The 27,283-nt window shown below is 41.6% G+C and overlaps 1 protein-coding gene across 2 annotated transcripts in view; it reads left to right on the top strand.

Annotated features, from left to right (window-relative positions):
- LOC149238909 (ferrochelatase-2, chloroplastic-like) overlaps positions 1-27,283 on the top strand; it is a 385,049-nt gene that overhangs the window by 22,628 nt on the left and 335,138 nt on the right. For both annotated transcript variants that reach the window (XM_089373228.1, XM_089373227.1), the window contains exon 2: positions 5,056-5,164. In XM_089373228.1, the coding sequence (XP_089229354.1) occupies positions 5,056-5,164 (109 nt within the window). The remainder of the gene's footprint in view (positions 1-5,055; positions 5,165-27,283) is intronic.

Below are 27,283 nucleotides of genomic sequence, written 5' to 3' on the forward strand. Positions count from 1 at the left end.
GTCCACATTTCCTAACTGGGACCACATTCCCTCACTGGGTCCTCATAGGGTTAACCTCCCCTTTCCTTTGCCCCCACCTTGGGCCAGGCTTGGAACGATGCCTCGAAGGTTGAAGCAGTTGAAAAGAAAAGTAAAAGCATAATTGGCCACATTCAATAGGAAAATGTACCACAAAATGTAAAATATGGCCAGGGACAAACACATTTGGCACATGGGCAAAAGCCAATGCACGAGCTCTACCCCATATCCATGGCCATCACCCTTGTTCCATAGGCCCTAGATGAGCCTCCTTTGTCATTCAGGAACCCGTGATTGTCCCAACCCTTGGTAGGCAATGAACCACCCTACCTTAAGGGGGTGTTCACTACTACATCTTACACATTATGCTCTTATCCTTTGATCCCCGAGTAGTTAATCAAAGAAAACTCATAAAATGTAAAAGGCATATAAATAAGGGTGGAAAAATCAAGGCTAGGGCACCTCATGTACCGCGTTTGCTCCCTCCTATACATTATATACCCAGTTATGGGCTTGCCTTTCTCTAGCTACCCTTGTACCCCGATATGTGACCTAAGATTGCCCCTCTTCATTCCCTATTCCATTCACCTCTTTGTCACATGCCACCACCATTTAAAGGGTGTACCTTGGACATACTATCCCCTCTAAAGGTAGAAACCACCTAATAAGGTACCTGGTTAACCCCTTTGGAGCCTGGAGACATTAGCACATGCCAAAGCCCACTATGGAAGGGCATGCCATTATGAAGTGTCCACCTGTTGTCCATGGTTTGTAAGCTCTTTTACCCGATTACTTTAATGACTTGTTGTGCTGGAAGGCTAGGGGACGCATTGGATCTTATGTAGGATTGCAGATGGTTTCCATTTTGAGTTTGGTCTCCCTATACGGGGTCCTAACTCTCTAGAGGGCTACATTAGCACATGTAGGGTGTGTGTAGAAATCCATGGGTCTCCACAACAGTAGACAACACTCCATGGATCCCTAGAGATGGTTAGAGATTGCTCGAGATTCACCTATTGGATGAGGAAGATGTATCTGGTTCATCATGCCCAACTAACCCCACAGTTGTACCATGCACTTGGCAGATGACCCAAGACTTGTACGCTGATGTGGCATCTCTTATATTATTATCTGAGCCCTTACAGATGGTCTACAGACATCTTTGATCTACTTGGAGACCCATGAGGTTATTTGGATGCCCCCACACCCACTGGGAGCACCACAGGTTTATTGTTTAGAGAACACTTTTGAGGGTCCTATTCATCATTATGGCACTAATGGACCTCATTAGGCCTCTTGGAGGGCCCTATGATATGCATTTTTTATCATTTGACCTCTTGAGAGGCTTATTATTTTATTTATGAGCTAGTTTGGTAGGCTTGTCACCAAAAGTTAGTTAGGCCCAATTAGGTAATTCGAACTCCTTATGAGTGTATAAATGGGAGTGACATGAATTCATTTTGTATGATCACTTGGATTGGATCATTCTCTCTCTTGAGAATTTCACATTTCCTTCTTGGTGGACGAAGTTGGAGCATGGATGAATTTTGATACTTGCATTGCATTTTCTTATCTTGGAGCTTCTTAATCGACAAATGTATTGATGGTTGGATATATTCTCTTACATGTAAATACGATTTTGATGTTATTTTCTTTTACTTTGTCATATACATTGATCATGGGATTTTCGCTATTTTAGGGCTAATTGTTGCATGCATTCACTGCTTCATTGTGGAATTATGTTTCTATATAGCATATCTCTATGTATGGGCCGTGTTTGTTGAACGAATTTTCCTAGAGATCGAAGTTATTTTGTAAGCCATCTTGATTCCCAAACGAAGTATAAATGCTTTAAGGTCACTCTCTTTTTTTGTCCTAATGCTAAACGAAGTTTCCCTTAAAGCTTCCTTGAGCTAGAAACAAGATCCACTCTCATAATTCTCCTTGACTCCATATCCCCAAAGGAATTAGGCACTGATCCACCATAAGGTGAGCACTTTAAAACCTCTTTTTCTTCACTTTCCCCCCTTTTTCTAGGTCTAGCCAAGCTGGGCCACCTAGGGCATCATTTTCCCTAGAAAGTAGCCATAGAAAGGTTCGACCTCCTGGCCTCTACTGCGTTGGTGTATCCTCAAGGTCTCCTCCAAATTTGAAGAAATTCCGACTGTGGGATTGCGAAATATCCCAAGCCCTAGCCATGAGACCGAACTTTGCCCTGGTGTTCCCTAGGCTAGTATCTCATATGATCAATTTGGCACCTCTAAGTGAAAGCTTTTGTTTTGATCCTTTACCCTTCCTTGTTTATGTTAAGATCATCATTGGTTGTTGAACCTCCTCCCCTTAACCTAAGCTGGGTCCACTGGGTCCACTTAAGAGTGGGTCTTTGTCCCATTGTTGTCATTTGGTCTAGTAGTTGTGTAAGAACCAAAAAACAGATGCAAAGAAAAATAGTAAGGGATTTATCATGACCCTGTAAACAATTTCCCGAGATCTTACAAAATCAATTAACAGCACTGCTGAGGTACCTACCTGTGCCGCTGCGGTTGAAGATGTCTTCGGTTGCGCTGCTACAGTTTCCAAAAGACCGAATCCACCCAGCCAAACTGAGCAGGACTTGGCTGCTCAATCCAGTAAGCTTCTTAACAGAAGCCGATTGTTCTCCCATGTCCAGAACCTCAGAACATTCAAGCTCTTCCTGTGGTGATTTCCTTCTCCTCCAGAATTCTTCCCTCTGGTTTTTTGCCCCATTCACAAATCCATGTCCCGTGGTTTTATTCTGTTGTTTGGCGGTGGCCGCTCTTCCATCTGCAGCCCATCGCTCAGCGTGTTGATGACACGCCCTCTCTTACGTATTCCTCCCTTATCTCTTTTAAGGTCGAGGATGTACATGATTTATGTTTTTGAAATCATACTATACTTTTATTAAAATATTCCTTTAATATAGCACTATATCTTATATATATCACATTACATTATAAACATTATGTTTTAATATATAACATTGTTTTATTATATATTTTTTTTAATGTAACATCATAACTTTATACTTAGATCCCTTTTTAATTAATTACTTATATATATTTTAAAAATTTATTTTACTAATTTATTAATATAATTTTTATCAATAATCTGGAATATATAATATATATAGTCTTCTTTTAAGATCTACCCATACATTAAGCAATATTGATGAATGAGTAGAATCTCTATTCAAAGAAGTGTCATGGTATTTAGCACTTATAGTCAATTTAGTATAAAATACTAGTGTGGTGTATGCGACACATGCATATGTAGCTATCATATGCATGTACCATATACCTGCTATTATTTTTGCGTTCTTTATATTTATAGATGGGTCGTTACAAGTGGTCCCTTAGGTACCCCTCCTAGGACCCCTGTTAGATTGTGTGGCAACAGGTACCCCTGGTGAAAGAGGGATAACAACTCCTATATGGGACCATTGTTCTAGGAGTGCAAAACTGAGAGACCATTGACCCACCTACTTGTAGAAGGAAAACATCAGCCTAGCACTTCTCCATGTGGTTCTTTAGTTGTTTTGGTGGTGCAGTAGGACAATGATGAAGGGAGGCTTTGCACTGATTACAAATGCAGGTATTATCTTCCCTGGATCATTTATATTCTTTTCTTGTAGACAGATAAACGATATTTTACGAAGATTGGTCAGGCCTCTGGCTATCATCACTATTGCTTGTGAATGCACAGAAAATGTTGAAGCGGTTTGTTTCTCTGGAGCCTCTTGATTGTAAATTTGTTGTTGTTGAGGCATTTGTTGAAGTTTGTTAAGTAATTGCTGGAGCACAGTGTTCATTTGTTACATGAACCAGCTGGGCAACTTCACGCTGTTGCTGACACTGAATATGATGTTGAAGCTGTCACACTTGAATGAATGCCTTGATGCCATTTGAATTATTATTTTTAACCCCTTGAGACTGTTCCTTCTTCCTTGGAGCCCATGCTTATATCCATTAGCTAAACTCTATAGCAACAAAAAAATGTGGAATCGCATAGTGGTGTTACCGAAGTCTGACGGTAAGCACTCGTTGGAGTATACAACATAAGTAGGACAACATGATTTAGTCTAGTTCATATTGGGATGCGCGGTGCAATAGCCAGAGGATTGTGCGGTACACTACACGCAACCACCAAGGTATATGCAAGGCAGTGCAAGGAATTGTAAAACATGTCCAATAAGTATGGATTGACAATTTGACACCATTAATTCAAAACTATAGTAAATCTCAAAAGTGCGATCTAGTAGCAGTTGTAGAGGACTAAAATATCAAAAGATTGAGAACAAAAACATTAATAGAAAGCAAACCTGAAAAAATTTGGATATCCATGAATTATCAACTATGGATCTGGCCTAGAGGCAGGCTCCAAGGAAAAGTTGAGTTGTGGCACTAGCCTGGTTGCAAGACTGTCTTTGAAGATGCAGGGTGAGAGCTCGAAACAACACTTACCAAACTGATAGAAGCACACAATGTGGAAACTGAATGGAGAATACACAAGAGAATGCAACAGAGAAAAAGTAAACACATGTTCTCAACTGTATATACTATACACTTTTTTTCATATTACAAAAGAGTGCATGGAAACATATTCATGGTGCAACGTGGTGTTATAATTGGTCACTAGGATAAGACTGTTCTATGGATAAAAATAATCCCAAGAGTCAAAAACTACCTCCATTTCCTAACATAACTTTGTGCATATGTGACTGCCAAAAACACATGATGACTGAATATAACGGCTAATGGTGCCTAAAATTAGAAAACGGATACCTATGTCACTCCATGGACTCATGTTGAGTGTAAATCTGAACAAAGAAAAAAACATTTTATAAATAAGCTAGAAGAATCATACCTGTATTTATAAACTATGGTGTTTCTATAGTGTTACTATAAAAGAGGTTTAATCAATTAGTGCTTCCTTTTGGTTGTGGCCTTCTAAAACCATGCCAATATTCACTTTGTGTGAACTAACTTAATAACTCCTTATTTGTATTTCCTACTACAGGGGAAAGGGTATCGTCATCTTTTCAAGCTAGCACAAGGGGAGGAATTGAATATGGGACTGTGGAGTTTAAATCTTCCGACTCTACTTGCCAAGTATCCCCTACAAACAGGTACTATTTTCTCTGCAGATCCCTTTCGTTTTAATTTAGTTTTAATTTTTATTTGAGATGCTTATTAACACCTGGATGAAGAAGTTTTAATCAAAGTTGGCTGATATATTGTCACGCTCAATCTTTTTCAACACATGCTATACTATTCCTAGGATCATGCATGACATTTTGAAAAGCAAGCTCATCTTGTTTCACATCAATGAACAATAAAATTACTTCAGGTGTTATATCATGTCACTAAGGAACAACTTCCTTGCTCAAAGTAGACAACAGGAGTCAAGCTCCAGTCTCTAGAGAAACAATTTCTTTACTAAAATCATATTATCTTGGCAAGACCTGATGTGCTATTTCGGCTTCAAAGTTCTCCTCCATGAAGTCCGACTATCCATTTATCTTTATGCACTACCTCTTATCACAATAGTGGGCCCACAAAAGATGTGGATGCCTTGCCGATATCAAAACCCTACAGTTATGAACCCCTTTGCAACTGCAAAAGACATATTACAGTATTCTTGTTTCTGACCATTTTTGCAATCTCTGTAACATGGATAAACTACTACTGCTGCTACCACTAATTGTGCCGAGAGGCACTCTCTAGCCCAGTATGGTAGAGATGTCGTAACTTAATGTAATGTACATTTTAACTCCGTCCAAAAAAAACACCCTATAAAAATAAAATAATAATAAAAATAAAAATGACCCATGGTATTCATGTGGAATATAGCCTATGTAAGGGGGAAATTAAACCAACCTAGACCCATCTTAATCCGGATCTACCAAGCACTGAGAGGGATCAAATCTCTTGAGATGCAAACATCTTTTAGAGTGAAAAGAGATTTGATTCCGCTCGGTGCTTGGTAGATCTGAAGTTAAGATGGATCTAGGCTAGTAATAATCTCTGTTGCATGAGTTTTTGGAACATGTGAACCTCGGGGGATTTGTTGGGGGGGTGGTGTGTTTGGGTAGGGTGTGCAAGGAAATGGGCGTTAGGCATGGCTAAAGCACAATCTGAAGTTTTCAGGGGGAGGGGGATTGGGATGCTAATAATATATTTAAAAAACATTAAAAAATTAAGAATTCACCGAAACTTGAATGAAATAGAAGTAGTTTGTGGCATAAATATCAAGCTGTTCTCCATTTTTGTTTTGAAATTTGGAAAAAATGCAAGGATTCAAGAAGAAATACACAAAACTGGACTAATACTTAATTGAGATTCCCATAAAACTCATATCGTAACACATCAAGAAAGTTTCAAATTGGCATAGTCAGAAAAGTCGTGTTCATTGGAAAAAGACAATTTTAACGTATTGACACATAATCTTTGGGATTAGGAAAACTTATGTAAATATTATAAATAACGAAAATAAAGGAAGTTAGAAGACGAAGAGACATTGGAAGATGAAACCTCATAGTCTCCCTCTCCTTGTATATATCCATGTTCTATCTTAATGCAAATACAACAATTCATTTGTCGAGTTACTCTTGGCCTGACATGGAATCAGAGCCAACTCCCAAATCAGTTTTTTTGTGCTGTAACTCCTGTCAATTTTCTGTCATATTCTGTGCCTTTGTTCTCTGCCATATTCTCTACAAGATTTTGTGCTTTCAAATCCCTTGGAGATGCGTTGAACGTCCAGTGTGAGCACTGATTTTTGAAGCATTGAAAAAACTGTGCGTAACTCTTGGTGCGTTGAGTATATGGTGGAAATATTAACCTTGCTGTGACTCCTGGTGCGGTGAATGTGGAATGGTTGAGTCTATGGGCTGTATGCGATGGTGGGAGCAACATCCTATTCGTGTATTGCTCCTTTGTATCAAGCATTGAAGAGGCATTGATTCTGGTCTTAATTCTTGAGTATAAGTTGGCTTGACCGAGACCTTGGTATGTACACTGGTTTGCTATGTGAATGTGCTGGTGTGCTGTTCGTATGATGCCTTTGATGCATTTAAATTGAATGCTATTATGAGAGACGTAAACTGAGCATGTAAACTTGGTGTGGTGTTTTGAAATCCTCTCCGCGTTAACTTATTTCTTGAAGACCAGTGTGGAGACTGTGAGTGCGTGTATGTTTCCTTTTAAAACTGTTGAAATGCCGTGCTGCATTGAGCTGCGTTGACCTATGTTATATGCTTTGGATATTGGATAAGTTTGTTAAGTTTTTTAAATAGGCCGTGATGTCAAGTTTAAAAAAAAACCGACCGTGATGCATAAGGGTTTTAATTTTAATTCTTTTTAAAGGCCGTGATACAGGGTATAATGGATTTAAAGAAAAAAAAGGTCGTGGCATACATGGATAAGTAAGTTATGGAAACATTATGGTTCATGGATACGTAAGTTATGAAAGCTTCATTTTAAATGAGCACATGTTGTGATGTGATGGCATATAAATTTGTTGAGCGTTTTTTAAAAGGGGCATATATCATTTGGGAAAATAATAACAGCAAGGCTTATGTCTTGATTGCAATGTCTGTAAATGAAGAGGTGAGTCATCGTATTTCCCCATTTTCAAATGCTTTTGAAGCAAGTGTTGATTTGGGGTAGCATCGGATGTGCTCTAGGCCTCAAAATTTGTAGGAAGACTTAGACACATGCATTCTCCAATACCTATAAATCGTTTTGGGAATTCCACCCGGAAATAGTTGTATTAAAATAATTAATTATTTTTAATGGGACCTTAAGTCTAAACTTAGGAAATTAAAATAATTAATGGGTATTAATCTAAACTATGGATGAAACTTCTAGAAGAAGGCAGAGATCAAGTCAAATGATCTTAGCCATTGATTAGAATCTAATTTGGTCCGTTGATTAATCAACGAGAGGATTATAAGTGGAGACTTGATGGGCACTTGGAGAACACACCAGAGGCAGATACTCAGTTACTCGAGTAAGATCGATTTTCTCACTGGTCGAAGTTCGGCAAGAGAAAATCGAATCAGAGGGAGAGTTGCAGGTGAGAAAGAGAGAGAGGGCATCAACATATTCAGAGAGTGCAAGGTAGCAAGACGTAGAGCAGGAAGGGTGACACAAAAAGAGGCAACGCAGAGCCTGCGTGGGCAGCTTGACGCTGAGCCTAGGAGAGCAGTTTGACGCAGAGAGGATTAGAAGGATTCCAAGGAAGAAGAAGTGCTTCATTCTTGTTTTGTTGGCTGTAATTTGTACAAGAGAATTTGCTGATGAATAATAAAAACCCTTATCTGCTACACCGATTTTCCCACATTGGGTTTTTCCGGGGACAATTGTCCAAAAATAATTGTCATTTTGATTGTATTTGTGTTAGTATATTTCCTTACATTTATTTCTGCAATGTTTTAATTGTGAAGGTTGCAGTAGAATATATTTCGATATTTGCAGTAAGAATACTGTGGATAACTTATTTCTGAGGTAATAAGTTGAAGAAATAATATTAAGCACTGCAATAGGGTTTCTGTTCAGAAATTTTCACATGGTATTGGAGCTACTGGGAAGCAGAAGAAATAAGCTGGAGGACCCAACATTGAAAGGAGAAGGGAATTTGAAATTCCTGCAGGGGCAGAAATTCGAATCTCCCAGAGGATTTTGCAATTCAAGCCAAGAAGATTGGATTTCGTGGGAAAACTCTCTTTGAGCGAGTCGATAGAGAGGTAAGTCTTTCCATTCGAAATTTTCCAGTGGTAGAAAGAATAGCGCAACAGAAGCTTTAGCAAGGAGGGTTGTCTCAGGTGGGATGCAGTTTTTCCTGTAGCAGTTGCTGGGACAGGTTAGCGTCAGAAATTGGCACAATATGGATACTCAGTGTCTCAGATTTATCTACTAGATTAGATGTAGAATTCACATGCCTAGCAAATTCAGTGTCAACAGATGTTTGGTACATTGATAGTGGGGCATCAACTCATATGACTGGAGTACAACAACATTTATCAAGCTATCAAGAAGAACAAATGGACTTCCAAATAACTATGGGAAACAAAACGCAATGTACTCCAGTAGGGAGAGGCACCATAGCATTTCAGATGGAAGAAGGGACCAACATCCGAGCTACCAATGTTCTACATGTGCCAAGATTAGGGATGAACTTGTGTAATGTTCCAAACTAGGGAAAATAGTGCTATGCAAAGTGGACAAATAACACCATAAAATTAAATCAGACCATCAGACCACAAATTTGGCAACCAAACTGCTTTGTCTACTCATTTTATTAAATGGGAAGAGGTGTACAACAAAGTGTTGGAATGTGTGCACCTAGTCTTGCTCTAGGCAAGCTAGCAAAAGCCCAAAATGAACAATGGAACACCCTCCTCAAATCTGCTGGTAATCTGGCCCAAGAGATGCACTGTTATTTTCTAGAAAGGTGTTGCTGCCTGAAATGATCTGCTGTTAGAGCCTTCCCTGTTGCTCAGAAAATTCTGGGAAGTTAATCCCAGCCTCTACGCAAGAAACCCAAAATAACCCACGAAATAATTTGGCCAAATGTTGACCTCAGAATTTTGGCCCAAATCCCCCTTAGCTCCTCTAGTTGTTGGCTGAGTTGGTGTTCAAGTTTCTAAGTCTACCAGTTAGAAACCCTCCATGCACTTTACTGATTTATTCCTACCTACTTGTTCCGTTACTTAATAAGTTATTTACAATGTAAATACTGAAAATAAACACTAGTGCATGCTCAACATATTACAGATCATCAACTGAGGGAAACAGATACAAGCACACAAAATGACACTGTTATTTTTGGACCAATGTCCCCGGTAAAACCCAATGTGGGAAAATCAGTGTAGCTATCTGAGAGTTTTCTTATTAAGCAATTTCAGAGTACAATCTGGGTGCCAAATCCGGCTTACCCAACAGAGAATGCCCTTGGAAATAGTACTCAGTCTGAGACAGATGTCTCGGCTAAAACCCCGAATAAACCGTCTGGCAGCTACTCAACTTCAATCTGCCCCAGAAACCCCAGCGTCTACCTTTCTGGACTGCGTCAGCCTCTCTCTGCCTAGCGTTGGCCCGGCGTCAGCTACGCTGGTCTCTCTGAAGCACTACGCAGCTCCTGGCTACCTCTGCGTGCCCCTGCGTGAGCCCTGGTTGTCACTGCGTCACTCTCTCTGGCTTTTGCACTGATCTCTTGACACTATCTCTGCCTCTTTGTCTCTCTGTACTCACTGCTCCTCAGCTGCAACTCCGATCACTGATTCTATCTCTCTTAGCAAACCCCGCTCTAGAGAATAGAATGACAGATCATCTAGTGTACTCTCCAAGTGACCCTCAAGCCCCCTCTTATACTTTTCTCGTTGACATATCAACAACCAAGATTGAGTCCCTAATCAACGGCTAAGATTAAATCTGGCTTGATCCATGTCTTTTGGACCATTCTAACATAGTTTTATATTAATCCACATTAATATGTTAATTTCCTTAAGTTTAGACTTAGGGACTCTATTAAAAATATTAATTATTTTACTATCTCCTGAACTGTTTAGAATCTGCCCAAACTCTTTATGGGTATTGGAGATCTCATGTGCCTCGACCTCTCCACCAAATTTCGTGGCTAGAGCACATTCGATGCTATCACAAATCAACAGTTGGTACCCTTGTTTGACCCCTTAGATCTGCCCAAAATATTCTATAAAATTAGGAGTGTGATCCGTGCCCAAAAGCTAGAAAAACCCAGAAAAGGTTTCCCTTGGTTCCAACCTTCAAAAATTGACCTTTCATAGCGTGACCTTCCTCCAATTTCGATTTCTGTTGCTGTGACTGATTCTGTCAATCTCTGCTCTCCCAACTCCAACAATCCTTTTCAAATGGCCCTCCAAATGATCTCCCAACACCCCAACTCCAAATTCCCTCGGATGGTGCTGCCCCAAAGAGTCACTCTAATGACTGCGCAGTCATGGAGGAGATGATGTAGTCCTGCGTGTGATGAAATGAGAGCTGTGTGTAGTATGGCTCTCTTGTCTGTAGCTTCCCTCTATACTCCCGAAAATGATGAAAGGATGCTCCTGTCTCCCCAACTTCCCGGCTCATGCTGTGACTGCGCAATCCCCACGCTGTTGTAAATCTCCCTGCTGCTGGTACTCGACTTACAACTGCTGTAACTTGTCTCTCTGCTGCTGCTACGAACTGAGATGAAGAAGAACTCCCTCCTAGGGATGGCACTCGAAGTCCACCGAAGCAAGGGTTGAGATCTTCGCTCAGAGACACTTGTGTGCTAAACAAGAGAGTAACCTGGCTAAGCAGCTCGAGCAACTAAGATTGAGTTCAATATGTCAAAAGATAAGATGTTGAAATGAAGAGAGTTGCCTTCCTTATATAGATTTCATGGAGAACTTTTCTCTCCATTTTCCCTCCATCGTGGGTCCCTCACTTAACCATTCATTTCCCCTCCATGCAAATCCAACTAGGGAATGCGTATTCTCCTAGTGTGGGTGGCACCCATGTACAAATTAACCACATTGAAATAAATTCTACTAATTCTAGCCTCCTAATAAAATGGAATGGGCCCCATCACTTCCAAAATCGGCCCCAAAATGTAGAAATTAATCTTGTTCCAAAATATTTTAGGAAGGGACATTACAACTTGATTTCATTGTCCCAGTTACAGGACAAGGGATATGATGTATACTTCATGGGAAAGAAGGTATACGTCAAGCATCCAAGTTGGAAGAAGAAAAAGCAAATTGGGGTCCGAAGTAACAAGTTGTATAGGTTGTAGCTCAAATCACCAATGGCACTGATAGGCAACAACTATAATGTTGAGAAGGAAAGAAATGAATTATGGCACAGGCGAATGGGGCATTTACACCATGCAACACTAAGGATGCTCTGAGACACTGTTACACGGGTACCACTCCTTAGTAGTGAACATGATGACTTATGCAGAGGATGTGTGCTAGGAAAGTACGCTAAAGCAACTTTTTCCAGAAGTAACAATAGAGCAGAATGTGTATTAGGATTAATACACTCAGATATTTGCGGTCCTATGTCCACAAGGGCTCTTAGTGGTGGCAAATACTTCGTCACCTTTATTGATGATCACTCCAGGAAAACTTGGATCTATTTCCTAAAGACCAAGGATGAGGTCTTTGATCGTTTCCGAGAGTTTAAAGCTCTTGTTGAAAATATGACAAGGAAAAAGATAAAGGTATTGCGTTCAGATAATGGTGGAGAATATATAGACAAAGACTTCACAGATTTCTGTGCAAAGGAGGGCATCAAAAGGGAGTGGACAACTCCATATAATCTAGAGCAGAATGGAGTAGCAGAACGGAAAAACAGAACTATTGTTGGGGTAGCCAAAGCTATGTTGTATGATCAAGATCTACCTAGGTATCTATGGGCAGAAGCTTGCAACACAACAATATATATCTAGAATAGAACTCCTCATAGAGCATTCTAGAAGAGAACGTCCAAAGGAGTTTTCATAGGGAAGAAGCCGAAAGTCAGTCATCTCAGGATATTTAGAAGTGTGGCTTATTGTCACATTCTAGACAAGAAGCGTAGTAAACTGGATCAGACTATAGAAAAGGGGTATCTTGTAGGATACAACGAGACCTCAAAGGCATATAGAATCTACATTCCTGGCAGTAGGAAGATTGTAGTAAGACAAGATGCAAAGTTCATGGAGGACAGAGCTTTCAGAATATCTTGTGAGATGCCTGCAGAAGATCAGCCAGGAGATGTTCCGTTAGTCCAAGAGCAGTAGGGGCAGCAAGGAAGATAGGCAGGATATCATACACCTCCATCGAGTACAGTGACCAGCACCAGTATCTCCTCAAAAGGAGGAAATGCATATGATTCTCATAAGACAGAACGACAGGATCAGGAGGAAGAGCTGGTTGGGCCTCCCAACACCAGTGGTAGAACCAGCAGAGAAGTACGACAGACATTGAGGGATGCAAAGGAGTTTGTTGGAGCCCCTAGAGCCGAGAAGAGGCAGCGTAGACAACTAGATAGATACTAGGCATTGGTAGCTCAGGTTGAAGAACCCTCTATATTTTAGGGAGTTGTTCAACACCAAGTATGGGTGGATGCCATGGTGGAACTTTGGAAGAATACAACTCCATCATGATGAACGATGTCTGGGAAATAATACCTAGACCAGAAGATAAATCAGTTGTAGGATCATGATGGATCTACAAGATCAAGTATGTTGCAAATGACAGGTAGGAGGTCATACACCTAGATCGAGTATAGTGACCAGTACCAATATCTCCTTAGAAGGAGGAAATGCAGATAATTCTCATTAGACTGAATGACAGGATTAGGAGGAAGAGCTGGTTGAGCCTCCCAACACTAGTGGTAGAACCAACAGAGAAGTACGTTAGACATTGAGGGACACAAAGGAGTTTGTTGGAGCTCCTAGAGCCGAGAAGAGGCAGCGTAGACAACCAGATAGATACCAGGCATTGGTAGCTCAGGTTGAAGAACCCTCTATCTTTCACGAAGATGTTCAACACCAAGTATGTGCCATGGTGGAAGAATACAACTCCATCATGACGAACGATGTCTAGGAAGTAGTACCTAGACCAGAAGATAGATCAGTTGTAGGATTATGGTGGATCTACAAGATCAAGTATGCTGCAGACGACAATATAGAGAAGTACAAGGCAAGGTTCGTGGCAAAGAGGTATGCTCAGAAAGAATGAATAGACTATGAAGAGACCTTCGCCCTAGTTGCTTGATATAGCTCTATCAGATCTGTTATATCCCTAGCAACTCAAATGGGATGGGAAATTCACCAGATGGATGTCAAGACAACATTCTTGAACGGAGTGATAGAAGAGGTGTATATAGAAAAACCCGAAGGCTTCAAAACTCATGAGAAGAAAACTCATCTTTGCAGGTTAAAGAAAGCCATGTAGGGCTCAAGTAGGCACCCAGAGCATGGTATGGTTGGATTGATAGTTACTTGCAGCAATTGGGATTTGTTAAGAGTGACGCTGATCCCAATCTCTACTATTTGTTGGTAGAGAATGAGCCGCTTCTTTTGGTATTGTATGTAGGTGATCTATTTCTAACTGGGTCATCTAGGCTCATCCATGATTGCAAGAAGAATCTAGAAGCCAAATTCGACATGAAAGACTTGGGAATGATGCATTATTTTCTAGGGTTGGAAGTTTGGCAGAAGAATGGGCAGATCTTCCTTGGACAAGGAAGGTACACTACAAAAATTCTGAAGAGATCAAAATGCAGGATTGCCGACCCATGGCTACTCCCATGATCACCAACTGGAAGAAAATAGATGCATCAGAAGACAAGAAAGTAGATCCCACCTTGTATAGGCAACTCATTGGGTCGCTTATGTATCTGGTCAACACTAGGCCAAACATTTGTTTTGCTATCAACACTCTTAGTCAGTTCATGGTGGAACCAAAAAGAGTGAATTGGGCAACAACAAGACACACTCTTAGATATATACGCGAAACAGTCGGATATGGGTTAAAGTACTCCGGAGGGGAGGATGTTAGTTTGAATGGGTTCACTGATGCAGATTGGGCAGGTAATTTAGTAGACCGAAAAGTACCTCAGGGTACTGCTTCAGTGTTGGATTAGGGATGATATCTTGGTGCAATAGGAAGCAGAAATCGGTAGCACTGAACTCAGCAGAAGCAGAATATATGGTAGTCAACGCAGCTACATGTGAAGCCATATGGCTCAAAAAATTGCTTGTGGGCTTATTTAGAAAAAGGGTGGAAGCGACCAAGGTTTTCTGCGATAATCAGAGTTTTATCAAACTCTTTGAGAATCCAATATTTCATGATTGATCGAAACATATAGATATTCGTTGTCACTTTATCAGAGACTATGTTCAGCGTGGGGTAGTACAGCTACAATATGTCCCCACAGAAGAGAAAGTGGCCGATATACTCACAAAGGGTCTCGGAAGAGCTAAGTTCACTCAGTTCAGAGAGCAGATGGGTATGGTTGAAAATCCGTTTCAGTAGCAACAGTAGTTTTGCGGTGCAGGGATAGTTGGTAGTGGCAGTGCCAGCAGCAGCACAGATGCAAACATTCAGAGGGAATTATACAACAAATGTGGCATTGGCAGTGACAGTAGTACAGTTGCAACAACAACATAGTAGTTGGTGGACAACATGTCAGACATCAGTAGCGCAGAGGAGGATGGTTCAGAGTTAGAGCAGTAAGCAGTATTAGTATATTGTTAGAGCACATTCCTCACTAAGAGGGTGTGTTGATTTGGGGTTGCATTGGATGTGCTCTAGGCCTCAAAATTTGCAGGAAGGCTTAGACACATGCATTCTCCAATACCCAGAAATTGTTTTGGGAAACTCCACCCAAAAACAATTTTATTAAAATAATTAATTATTTTTAATGGGACCCTAAGTCTAAACTTAGGAAATTAAAATAATTAATGAGTATTAATCTAAACTGTGGACGAAACTTCTAGAAGAAGGCAGAGATCAAGTCAAATGATCCTAACCATTGATTAGAATCTAATCTGAGCCGTTGATTGATCAACGAGAGGATTATAAGAGGAGACTTGATGGGCACTTGGAGAACACACCAAAGGCAGACACTCAGTTACCCGAATAAGATCGATTTTCTCATTGGTTGAAGTGCGGTAAGAGAAAATTGAATCAGAGGGAGAGTTGCAGGTGAGAAAGAGAGAGAGGGCATCAACATATTCAGAGAGTGCAAGGTAGCAAGACATAGAGCAGGAAGGGTGACGTAGAGAGAGGTAGTTTGACGCAGAGCTTGCGTGGGCAGCTTGACGCTAAGCTTGGGAGAGCAGTTTGACGCAGAGAGGATTAGAAGGATTCCGGGGGAAGAAGAAGTGCTTCACCTAGGGTAGAACTTGGTCAAGAAGTGTCTGTAAAATTTCTCATTCCTATTTTGCTGGTTGTAATTTGTACAAGAGAATTTGCTGAAGAATAATAAAAACCCTCATCTGCTGCACCGGTTTTCCCACATTGGGTTTTTCCAGGGACAATTGTCCAAAAATAACTGTCATTGTGATTGTATTTGTGCTAGTGTATTTCCTTACATTTACTTTCTGCAATGTTTTAATTGTGAAGGCTGCAGTAGAATATATTTCAATATTTGCCATAAGAATACTGTGGATAACTTATTTATGAGGTAATAAGTAGAAGAAATAATATTAATCACTGCAGTAGGATTTCTGTTTAGAAATTTTCACGTAAAGAAGTTGAAGGAATTATATGACTCACACTCTGAGCTTGAAGTGGTTTAGCTGATGATCAAGTTGTTCAATTTTCAGTTGAAAAATGATGACCCTCTTGCCTTAGCATTAGAAGTAAGATCCATTATGCATGACATAAAAGAAGTGTTGCGCAAATCATGATTTTTTCGGCATGGCAATTTAATTAGTCGATTTAATCAACAATTTTTTCATTTTGAAAAAATCGCCAAAAAATCATAAAAATTGCCAAAAGATCGTGAAAAAATCGCCAAGCTTTTTTACAAAATGAAAAAATTGCGAAAAAATCATAAAAATCACGATAAATCCTAAAAATCACCAAAAAACCATAAAAATCATCAAAAAATCGTGGATGCTTTTGATACTTAAAAAATTGAAAAAAATGATTTTTTTATATTTTTTAATGTTGCTGATGTGTTGCAGATTTTTACCGATTTTTTTTCTCTATTTTTACGAATTTTTTTTCTTATATTTGCCCTCACCAATTCAATCCCGATCACGATTTTAGCAACACTGCATAAAAGCCCCTGATGTTGAAAGAGACGTTCCTCTCACAGCCTATGTCAAGGCACTATATCCCACCTATTCACATTACCTTGAGTCAATGCAAGCAAGTGACAATCTTAAGGAGATTTCCTTTGACTCCCTTGAGAAGAAGTTTGCTGAAAGAGAGAAGGCCTTTGGGAAGAAGACAACTCCTCAGTGTTCTGAAGAAGTTATGTGCCTTGCACACAAAGAGAAGAATCATGCATAAGGTTTTTCTAGAGGAAGAGGTGGCAGAAGAGGAAGAGGAAGGAAGAATTTTAGAGGCAAGGAGGGTATACATTTCCAAGGAAAAGTTCTGATCTTCATTGCATACGATGCAATAGAGATGGACATGATGCTTCCACATGTAAGCTACCTTGGGACAAAATCGAGCAAGAAATAAATGAAGAAAAAGTTAAAATACCTGGTAAAGGAAAAGTACCCGAGTCTGCTCATTATGTTGTGGCACATTGCAACATTGGAGTAACTGAAGACTTATTCAATGCTTCACTTGCTTCATGGAAAGATGCTTGGTTGCTTGATTCAGGAGCAACTTGCCACATGAATTTCAGAAGAGATTTCTTTGAAGAATTCACTAACAATGTTGATGGAGCAGTCTACTTTGCAGACAAGTCAAAACTCAAGCCATCAGGGCTTGGCACCATTAGGTTCAAACTGTCTGGTCTTCTAGACTTTCTTCTACATGATGTACTCTACCTCTCGGAGTTGAGGAAAAACTTGCTGTCTTTGGTCCACATCCGTCAACAAGGACACTCCATTCACATATTTGATGGCAAGGTTGAGGTCAAAAAAACATCAGATCACTCACTTGTCATGACTGGAATAGAAGAAGAAAGACTTGTGAAGTTGCAAGGAAACTTTTCTCGTGCACAAAACTCTTCATACAGAGTTCACTATGATGAAGGTACACTTCCATCAAGTCTTTTATGGCATGCTAATTTTGGACATTTGAACTATGACAATCTTTGTTTGTTAAAGAAAAATGGTGTTACTGGTTTGCCTACAATTCCTGGGAAACTTAAGCAATGTGATGCTTGTATCTTACGGACGCACAACAAACAATCTTTTCATGATTCTCATTCCATAGCACATAGAAAACTTAAACTCATTCATTCTAATTTATGTGGCCTATTACTGCTCAAACTAGCAAGGGACCTAAAAGGGGTTCCTAAGAGGGCAATTGCTAGGCTAAGGGCACGGTGCAAGCTTAGCCCACTGTCACTACAGCTAAGTCTCCTTGCTCTTTATAGACTTTCATCGATGGGAGGAGTCCCGGTAGTGTAGGGATCACTTGTAAAGTATATGTCAATGGATAGGTGGAAAGTGACCTTGGAAACCCTTTCCGCCAGGATAGAGTGAAGAATGGAACTTGCTTGCTCTTTAAGCAAGGGACTTGATCCTTCAGGGGTAAGGGGTGAGGATTGGAGGGTTGAGGGAGAAGGAATAGGTTTATAGGCGAGGTTCTCAATCCCTATAATCCTTGGGAAACTTGGATTCCCAAATGGTCCTTGATAAATAATCTTTATTGAGAAGTGGGACACACGGGACCAAGTGGACCCAATCCAAGTTTGGGGATGGAATGTAGCAACCAATGCTGTTCCTATCCTAGACAAGGTGAAAGGAAAGGACCAAACAAGAATATTTACTCAAAAGGTTGAATTGATCTTGTTGAGTTCTGGCCTTGGGGATGCCTAGGCAAAATTTGATCCTAGAGCTAGAGTTTGGGATTCCTGGAGATTCAACTGTTAGAATTGCCTCAAATTTGGAAGAGAGGGAGGGGACCCACTAACGTAGTAGCCTGTAGGAGATTGAAATTTTTCCTTGGGTCAATTCTTGGGAAATTGATTCCCTAGGTGACCTAATGTGGCTAGACCTAGGGAAAAAGGGAAAAAGGGTAAAAAGAGGGTTAAAATGGTCACCCTTTTCACTTGGGGATATGGAGTCAAGGATGATGATGAGTAAGAACTTGGTTTCTTGATCAAGGAGGCCCGGAAAGTTAGCTTCATCCAATGTTGAGAGAAAGAAAAGAAAAGTGATCTTCAAGCATTTATATTTCAAAGCAAATGATGCAAGCCTATCGAGACAAATAAACTTTAGGACATTTCATTTATATAACATTGGCCCTTACATTAAATTAGCTAAAACATGCTTAATTCCACATTCAATTATGAATCAACTAGCCCTAATTTTAGTAGTATGCAGCAACAAGAATAACGTCAACATTTACTTACAATGTTATAGAATATATCCAACCAACATTTCATTTGCAAGACAAAGCTCCAAGACAAGAAAAAAAGCCCAAATCCATACCTCAAAATTCATCCATCTCCAAAAAATATCCTTCAAGGAAAAATGTGAAGTTCTCTATTATTAGAAAGATCCCAAGTCAAGTGATGATCCAAATGAATGTATCTAACATCAATATGTAGCCTCTTAAGGAGTTTGAATTAGCCTATGGGTCTACATTAGTCCCTAATGATAAAATAATGTGCAAATAAAACCCCTATTGGTGACAACACCACCAAACTAGCTCACAAGTTGAAAAACGAGCCTCACAAGGGGCCAAATAATAATATGTGCTTGTCGTGGAGCCCTTCGAAGGCCTAATCGTGTCTTGAAGTGCCATACTGAGGAATAAATTCCTCAGAATATGATGGACAAGGGGGTGGCCCCTTGTTCTCCAAGTAGTAGACTTGTGGTGCTTCTGGTGGGTCTGAGGGCACATAAATGACCCCGTGGGTCTCCATATGAATCAGAGATGTCTGTGGATCCTTTGCAAGGGTCCGAGTGGTGGAATGAATGTTGAAGTTTCTAAGTTTACTTAGTTTAGAAACCCTTCATGCACTTTTTCTGATTTATTCCTACCTACTTGTTATTTTTTCTTTAACAAGTTATTTACAAAGTAAATACTGAAAATAAACACCAGTGCATGGTCAACATATTACAGATCAACAACTAAAAGAAACAAGAACAAACACACCACATGACACCATTATTTTTGGACCAATGTCCCTGGAAAAACCTAATGCGGGAAAACTGGTGTAGCTGTCTGAGGGTTTTCTTATTAAGCAATATCAGAGTACAATCTGGGTGTCGAAACTGGCCTACCCAACAGAGAATTTTCTTTGCAGCTATACCTCACAGTTTGAGAGAAATCTCCTAGTTGAGACCCCGGAAAATCCTTCTGACAGTTCCTTAGCACAAAACTGCTCTACAACCCCAGCGTCTGCCCAATCTGGACAACGTTAGCCTCTCCTAGCCCAGCGTTGGCCCTGCGTCGGCCTTCCTTGGCCTGTGTCAGCCCCAGGAGGTCTTGCATTAGCTCCAGGAGCCTCTGCGTCACCTATGCTGGCCCCTCTGGTGCTCTGCACAACACTTGGCTGCCTCTAGGTGGCCCTGTGTGAGCCCTTGCTGGCTCTGCATCACCCTACTTGGCTGCTACACTGCTCTCCTAACACAATCTCCGCCTTCTCTGTTTCTGTGTACTCAATGCCCCTAGCTACTTTCACGATCACTGATTCTATCTCTCTTAGCAAACCCCGCTCTAGAGAATAAAATGATTGATCACTCTAGTGTGTTCTTCAAGTGACCCTCAAGCCTACTCTTATACTTTTCCTGTTGACATATCAACGGCCGAGATAAGTCCCTAATCAACGGCTAAGACTAGATCTGGCTTGATCCATGTCTTTTGGACCACTCTAACACAAATTCATATTAATACACATTAATATTTTATTTTCCCTAAGTTTAGACTTAGGGACTCCATTAAAAATATTAATTATTTTAATATATCCTGATCTGTTTAGAATCTGCCCAAACCCTTTCTGGGTATTGGAGATCTCATGTGCCCCAACCTCTCCACCAAATTTCGTGGCTAGAGCACTTCCGATGCTATCCCAAATCAACACTCGCTCTTAGCGAGGATTGTGCTCTAGCAATACCCCTCACTGGGTATTACTTTGATCATCCGGCATTGGTACCTATGTTGATGCTAGGCCTTCCTGCCCACTATCCTATGCACTGCTGCCCATGGTTTTTCCACTGCCATTGTTGCTTCTGTACGACAGCTCCCTCTGCATCCATGCTGTTGTTGGTCCTTCCTCCCAGCACTGCATCTGCACTACACCTCCTCTCATCATGTTGTATCGTGCTGCCCAATGTTGCACTGCAACTCAGTTACTGAAAAGTAAGTAACTGATCTCCCAACTGATCTCCCTGTAGGGCTAGAGACACCCACTGATGCTGAAGCTCCCTCTGCCGCTGACAAGTGCTCCCTCTCTAACCTTTGTGTTGCTGCAACAACTCCTTGCATCTTGCACCGTTGCACACCTCTCTGTGCCTTCCTGCACTGGTGCAACACTCATGTGCCTCTCGTACTGCTGCACCCTGGTAGCTCTACGCTGTCTCGGGACTCCTGCATTGTAGCTCTCTCTGCCGCTCCATCCACATCCGTTTCTACCTACTCAGCCAGTCCTGCTACTCCTCAACGGGGCTCTCGTAGCAAGGTCTAATCCAAGAGGTTGGGTATCTCGAGGATCCCGCCCCTCATCCCCTGTAGTCCTCCTGACTACAGTTCGATGTCTCCCCACTTCCGCTCAAGTGGTGTGTGTGCACTCATGGCACAGTCATCGTCTGTCAAAACTTCCTTCTCTGCTCGTGCTGGCGCTGCCTTAGTCTCGAAAGACTCTCCCTTACTCCTTTTCCCTGGACACTAGGTCGCATAATGACCCATCTCCCCACAGTGGAAGCACTTGATCTTGGAGAGATCTTTCTTCTTCCGCTTCTCCTGCTTTCCCTCAAATGCTAGGGCCACATCCTCCTCCTGCTTGACCTTGATCCCTTTGTTGCTGCTACCTGTCTTCGACTGCCGTCTAATCTCTTCCTGGTGAAGAGCTGCGCACATCTCCTCCCAAGGTGGGAGAGTCTCTCTGCCCAGGATACTCTGGACAACCACTTCTCAATCTTCTGAGATAGCATTCAGGGATGTCCTCACCATAAGCTCCTGATTCGGTGTCGCTCCTGTAGCAGTCAACTGGTCTCGGATCTCATTTAGTCCTCCAAGGAAGGTGTCAATCGATTGACCCTTCTTCATCTGATACGACCTCATCTGGTTCTCTAGCATCATTCTTCTTTGCATAGAAGTATGCTGGTATAGGTTCTTGAGAGCCTCCCACATCTCAACTGCCGTTTCCTTCTCGGCTATATGTGGTACCACATGATCCTTGACCCCGTCAAGGATAATGCACATGGTCCTCGCCATCGCCTCTTCGTACCTGTCATTATCATTGGGGTCGACTGGGACAACTTCTACCTTCAAGGCGAAGTTCTTGACATGATTCCTGTCAAGCACCGATAAGATTTAGGCCTTCCAGACTGCGAAGTTTGATGCTCCGTCCAATCTATCTTTGTCTCTTACCCTGTGTAGTGCCATGACGCTCCTCTATTTCCTTCCTAGAAGTTCTTTGTTCGACTCCTTTGAGTATCTACTTCTTGTTTGGAAGTTCTTTTCTAGACTCCCTCTGAGTCCTGATTTCCCTCCTGGAAATTCTTCTGCTGCTTGTTGAGATGCCCCCTGCTCTAATCGACTTGTGCAACTGCACTTCTGATCCGGGTTCCTCGGCTAGAAACCCTCGGTAACAACTCCTCTGGCTTTGCTCTGTCAGGTACTGTTCTGGTTACAGTACCCCACCAGCTCCACTCTGCAATATTCCTGCAGCCTTCTAGACCCCAGCAACTGCCTCTCTGTGAACTGCGTTAGCCTCTCTCTGCCTCACGCTCGCTCTGCGTCACCCCGGATGGGTCCGCGTCAGCCCTGGGATGCCCGGCGTTAGCCCTCTGGCCCTCTACGTCAACAATGTTGGCCTCTCTGAGGCTTTGTGCAGTTCCCGACTTCTTCTGCGTGGCTTTGGTTGGCTCTGTGTCACACTTCCTTGGCTTCTGCTCTACTAGAAACAACTTCTGTCACCTCGGGACAACTGTTTTCTGCTGCTATTGCTCCGCTCGGCTGATGTCTTTTAGTCCTCTTGTGATTTGCAATCACGCTCTGATACCATGTTGAAGTTTCTAAGTTTACTTAGTTTAGAAACCCTTCATGCACTTTTTCTGATTTATTCCTACCTACTTGTTATTTTTTCTTTAACAAGTTATTTACAAAGTAAATACTGAAAATAAACACCAGTGCATGCTCAACATATTACAGATCAACAACTAAAAGAAACAAGAACAAACACACCACATGACACCCGTTATTTTTGGACCAATGTCCCCCAAAAAACCCAATGAGGGAAAACCGGTGCAGCTATCTGAGGGTTTTCTTATTAAGCAATATCAGAGTACAATCTGGGTGCCGAAACTGGCCTACCCAACAAAGAATTTCCTTAGCAGCTATACCTCACAGTTTGAGAGAAATCTCTTGGCTGAGACCCCGAAAAATCCTTCCGGCACTTCCTCAACACAAAACTGCTCTACAACCCCAGCGTTTGCCCAATCTGGACAACGTCAGCCTCTCCTAGCCCAGCGCTGGCCTTGCGTCAGCCTTCCTTGGCCTGCGTCAGCCCCAGGAGATCCTGCGTTAGCTTTGGGAGCCTTTGCGTCAGCTACACTGGTCCCTCTAGTGCTCTGCGCAAGACTTGGTTGCCTCTGGGTGGCCCTGTGTGAGCCCTTGTTGGCTCTGCGTCACCCTCCTTGGCTGCTGCGCTGCTCTCCCGGAATAATCTTCGCCTTCTCTGTTTCTGTGTATTCAATGCCCCTTAGCTGCTCTCTCGATCACTGATTCTATCTCTCTTAGCAAACCCCGCTCTAGAGAATAGAATGATTGATCACTTTGGTGTGTTCTCTAAGTGACCCTCAAGCCTCTTCTTATACTTTTCCCGTTGACATATCAACATCCAAGATTAAGTCCCTAATCAACGGCTAAGACTAGATCTGGCTTGATCCATGTCTTTTGGACCACTCTAACACAGATTCATATTAATACACATTAATATTTTATTTTCCCTAAGTTTAGACTTAGGGACTCCATTAAAAATATTAATTATTTTAATATCTCCTGATCTGTTTAGAATCTGCCCAAACCCTTTATGGGTATTGGAGATCTCATGTGCCGCAACCTCTCCACCAAATTTCGTGGCTAGAGCACATCTGATGCTACACCAAATCAACAATGAATGCTGCCATGACGTCATACAAGCCCTGGGACACCTGCCAAGATGTGTGGGCTCCTGTGGGGGCCTGTTTGGCATAATGCACCAAGCATATCGCCATCATCCCAAAAGTGGATGGCTAGTAGTCTCCGATCGTTGATGAAGATCCGTGGAGTGCTGTTTGCTGCTATGGGGGCCAATGGCTTTCGATGCACACCCTATATGTGCCAATGTAGACCTCTGGGGGTTAGGATCCTGTATAGGGAGACCAAACCCAAATGGAAACCACCTGTAATCCTGCATAAGATCCAATGCGTCCCCTAGGCTTCCAGTACAAGCAATCATAAAAATAATCGTGTAAAGAAGTTTACAAACCATGGATAACAAAGTGGGCACTTCATAATGGCATTCCCTTCCATAGTGGGCTTTGACATGTGCTAATGTCTCCAAGCTCCAAAGGGGGTTAACCAAGTACCTTATTAGGTGGTTTTAGCCTTTAAAGAGGATAGTATGTCCAATGTACATCCCTCTGATGGGGGTGGTAAGTGATAAATAAGTGGAATGGAGTAGGGAATGAGAGGGGCAATCTTGGGTAACATATTGGGGCGTAGGGGTAGCTAGATAAGGGGAAGCCCACACCTGGTTATGTAATGTGTAGGAGGGAGCAATCGTGGTACATGAGGTGCCCCAACCTTGATTTTTCCACCCTTCTTTTTATGCCTTTTGCCCTTTATGATTTTTTTTAATTAACTAGTCATGGCTCAATGGACAAGAGCATGATGTGTAAGATATAACAGTGATTACCCGCTTTTAGGTAGGGCAGTTCATTGCCCCCAGGGGTTGGGACAATCATGGGTTCCTGAATAATAAACGAGGCTCATCTAGGGCCTAAGGAACTAGGGCGATGACCATGGATTGGTGTAGAGATCATGTATTAGCTTTTGCCCATGTGCTAATTATTTTGTCCCGGCCTTCTTTTGCATTTTGTGGTACAATTTCATGTTAAATGTGGCCAATTATGTTTTTTTCTTTTTCTTTTAGCTGCTTCAACCTCTGGGGCATCATTCTAAACCTGACCCAAGGTGGGGGCAAAGGGGATAGGGAGGCTGGCCCTATGTGGATGCAGAATGGAAATGATGAATGGGGGTATAGTGAGTGGAAGGAGAGTAATATATGCGGATAAATGAGCGGGACCACGCACCCAAGTAGTACCACCCTAGAACAGAATGGTCAATAAAGGAGATCCCACAGGACTAAGATCCAAGAGTAACATCCAAAAGAGATCAAGGGGACAAGAGCACAAACTAAGCCCACCCTTTCCGCCAAATCCCCCATCAATCTTTATCCAACAGTATCCATGATAAATAAACCCAATACTCAATTAACAAATGACAAGACATACCTTTAGATTCGGGAGGCCCACCTTCAAACACACGATCAATACAGGTGGGTGAGGGACCACATGGCTTTCTCAAGTGGAAAATAAATGGCACAACGAGCTAGTAGGAGGTTGCAAGGGGCTACTGGTTGTCGACTGAGGTTCATCATGGAGAAAATTTCTCTTGGGGATATCACCCACGAAGTGGTGGGTAACATCGCCCAATGCTTGTTCCTTCTGCAAATGGTAATAAATATATGATGACAAAAATCGATTGCTACACCATAATGTGTTGGGTTTATTTATTGAAGAACAAATATGAAGCTTTTGAAACATTCAAGAACTTTCATGCATGGATTGAAAATGATGCACAATCTCATATTGGCTCTATTCGTATTGGCAATGGAAAAGAATATACTTCAAAATAATTTGAAAACTATCTTCGCCAACATGGGATCAAACATCAAACAACCATGCCTTATAATCCCCAACAAAACGGTGTAGCTGAAAGAATGAACATGACAATCTTAAATATGGTACGTTCAATGATGTTTTCAAGAATGTTAAACTGATGTTTTGGGCTGATGCAGTTCTATGTGCTATGTATATAAAGAATAGGTGTCCATCTCATGCTATAAAAAATCAGACTCCCTATGAAATATGGTATGGCCACCTTCTTTCGATGAGGCATCTCAAGGTTTTTGTTTCCACCTATTATGCCTTTATACCTAATGTTTTTGTATATCATCAAGTTGTTGTAGAAATTTGGGATGTTGGATTCCAAGTCCATGACTACTCCTATGATCAACAATCTCAAGAAGTTAAGGAGCTCTGACTCAAGTCTCGTAGATCCTGCCTCCTATCGTAAATTGGCGGGTTCTCTGATGTATCTGATATATACTAGACCGGATATAGAACGCTAAGGCATACATAATCTATCTTCCATGGAACAGGAAGGTAGTAGTTCGACGAGATGTGAAGTTCACGGAGAACAGGGCTTTCAAAAAATCTCGAGAAATGCCTTCCGAGGAGCAGTCAAAAGATGAGTCGTTGGTCAAACCTATTCAACCAATAGAAGTAAAGAATTCTTTCTAGGATCAGGAAGAATCACAGGAAGAGGAGGAGCTAATAGAAGCACTTGCTGGCAGAGGAAGAATGAACAGGGAACTTCGTCAGATTTTGCGAGATGTAGGGGATTTCATCGGCGCAACAAGGAATAATAAGAGGGAGCGAAAACAACCAGATAGATATCAGACATTAGTAGCTCAGGATGGGGAGCCTGCCAGTTTTCAAGAGGTTGCTCAACATCAGGTTTGGTTGGATACGATGGTAGAGGAGTACAACTTCATAATGGTTAACGATGTCTGGGAGGTAGTGCCAAGGCCTTAAGACAGATCGGTGGTAGGTTCGAGATGGATCTACAAGATTAAATACGCTGCAGACGACAGTGTGGAAAATTACAAAGCCAGGTTTGTGGCTATAAGGGATATGCTCAGAAGGAAGGAATTGACTACAAAAAGTCCTTCGCCCCAGTAGCCAGGTATACATCTATTACAAATGTGATATGTCTTGCAGCACAGATGGGATGGGAGATTCATCAGATGGATGTCAAAACAAAATTTTTGAACGGGGTGGTAGAAGAAGAGGTATACATTGAATAGCGAGAAGGCTTTGAGACACATGAGAAGAAGTCTCATGTATATAGATTGAAGAAAGCCTTGTATGGGTTGAAACGAGCACCTAGAGCATGGTATGGAGGAATTGATGGCTACTTGCAGAAGATGGGATTTGTCAAGGATGACGCAGATCCAAATCTCTACTATCTGGTTGTAGAGAATGAGCCTCTAATCCTAGTATTATGTGTGGATGATCTCCTCTTGACAGGATCATTCAGGCTCATCGGGCATTG

Source organism: Pinus tabuliformis, chromosome 8, assembly GCF_031772625.1.
Source record: "Pinus tabuliformis cultivar Carrire ecotype Pingquan chromosome 8, CPIR1, whole genome shotgun sequence".
Classification (NCBI taxonomy): domain Eukaryota; kingdom Viridiplantae; phylum Streptophyta; class Pinopsida; order Pinales; family Pinaceae; genus Pinus; species Pinus tabuliformis.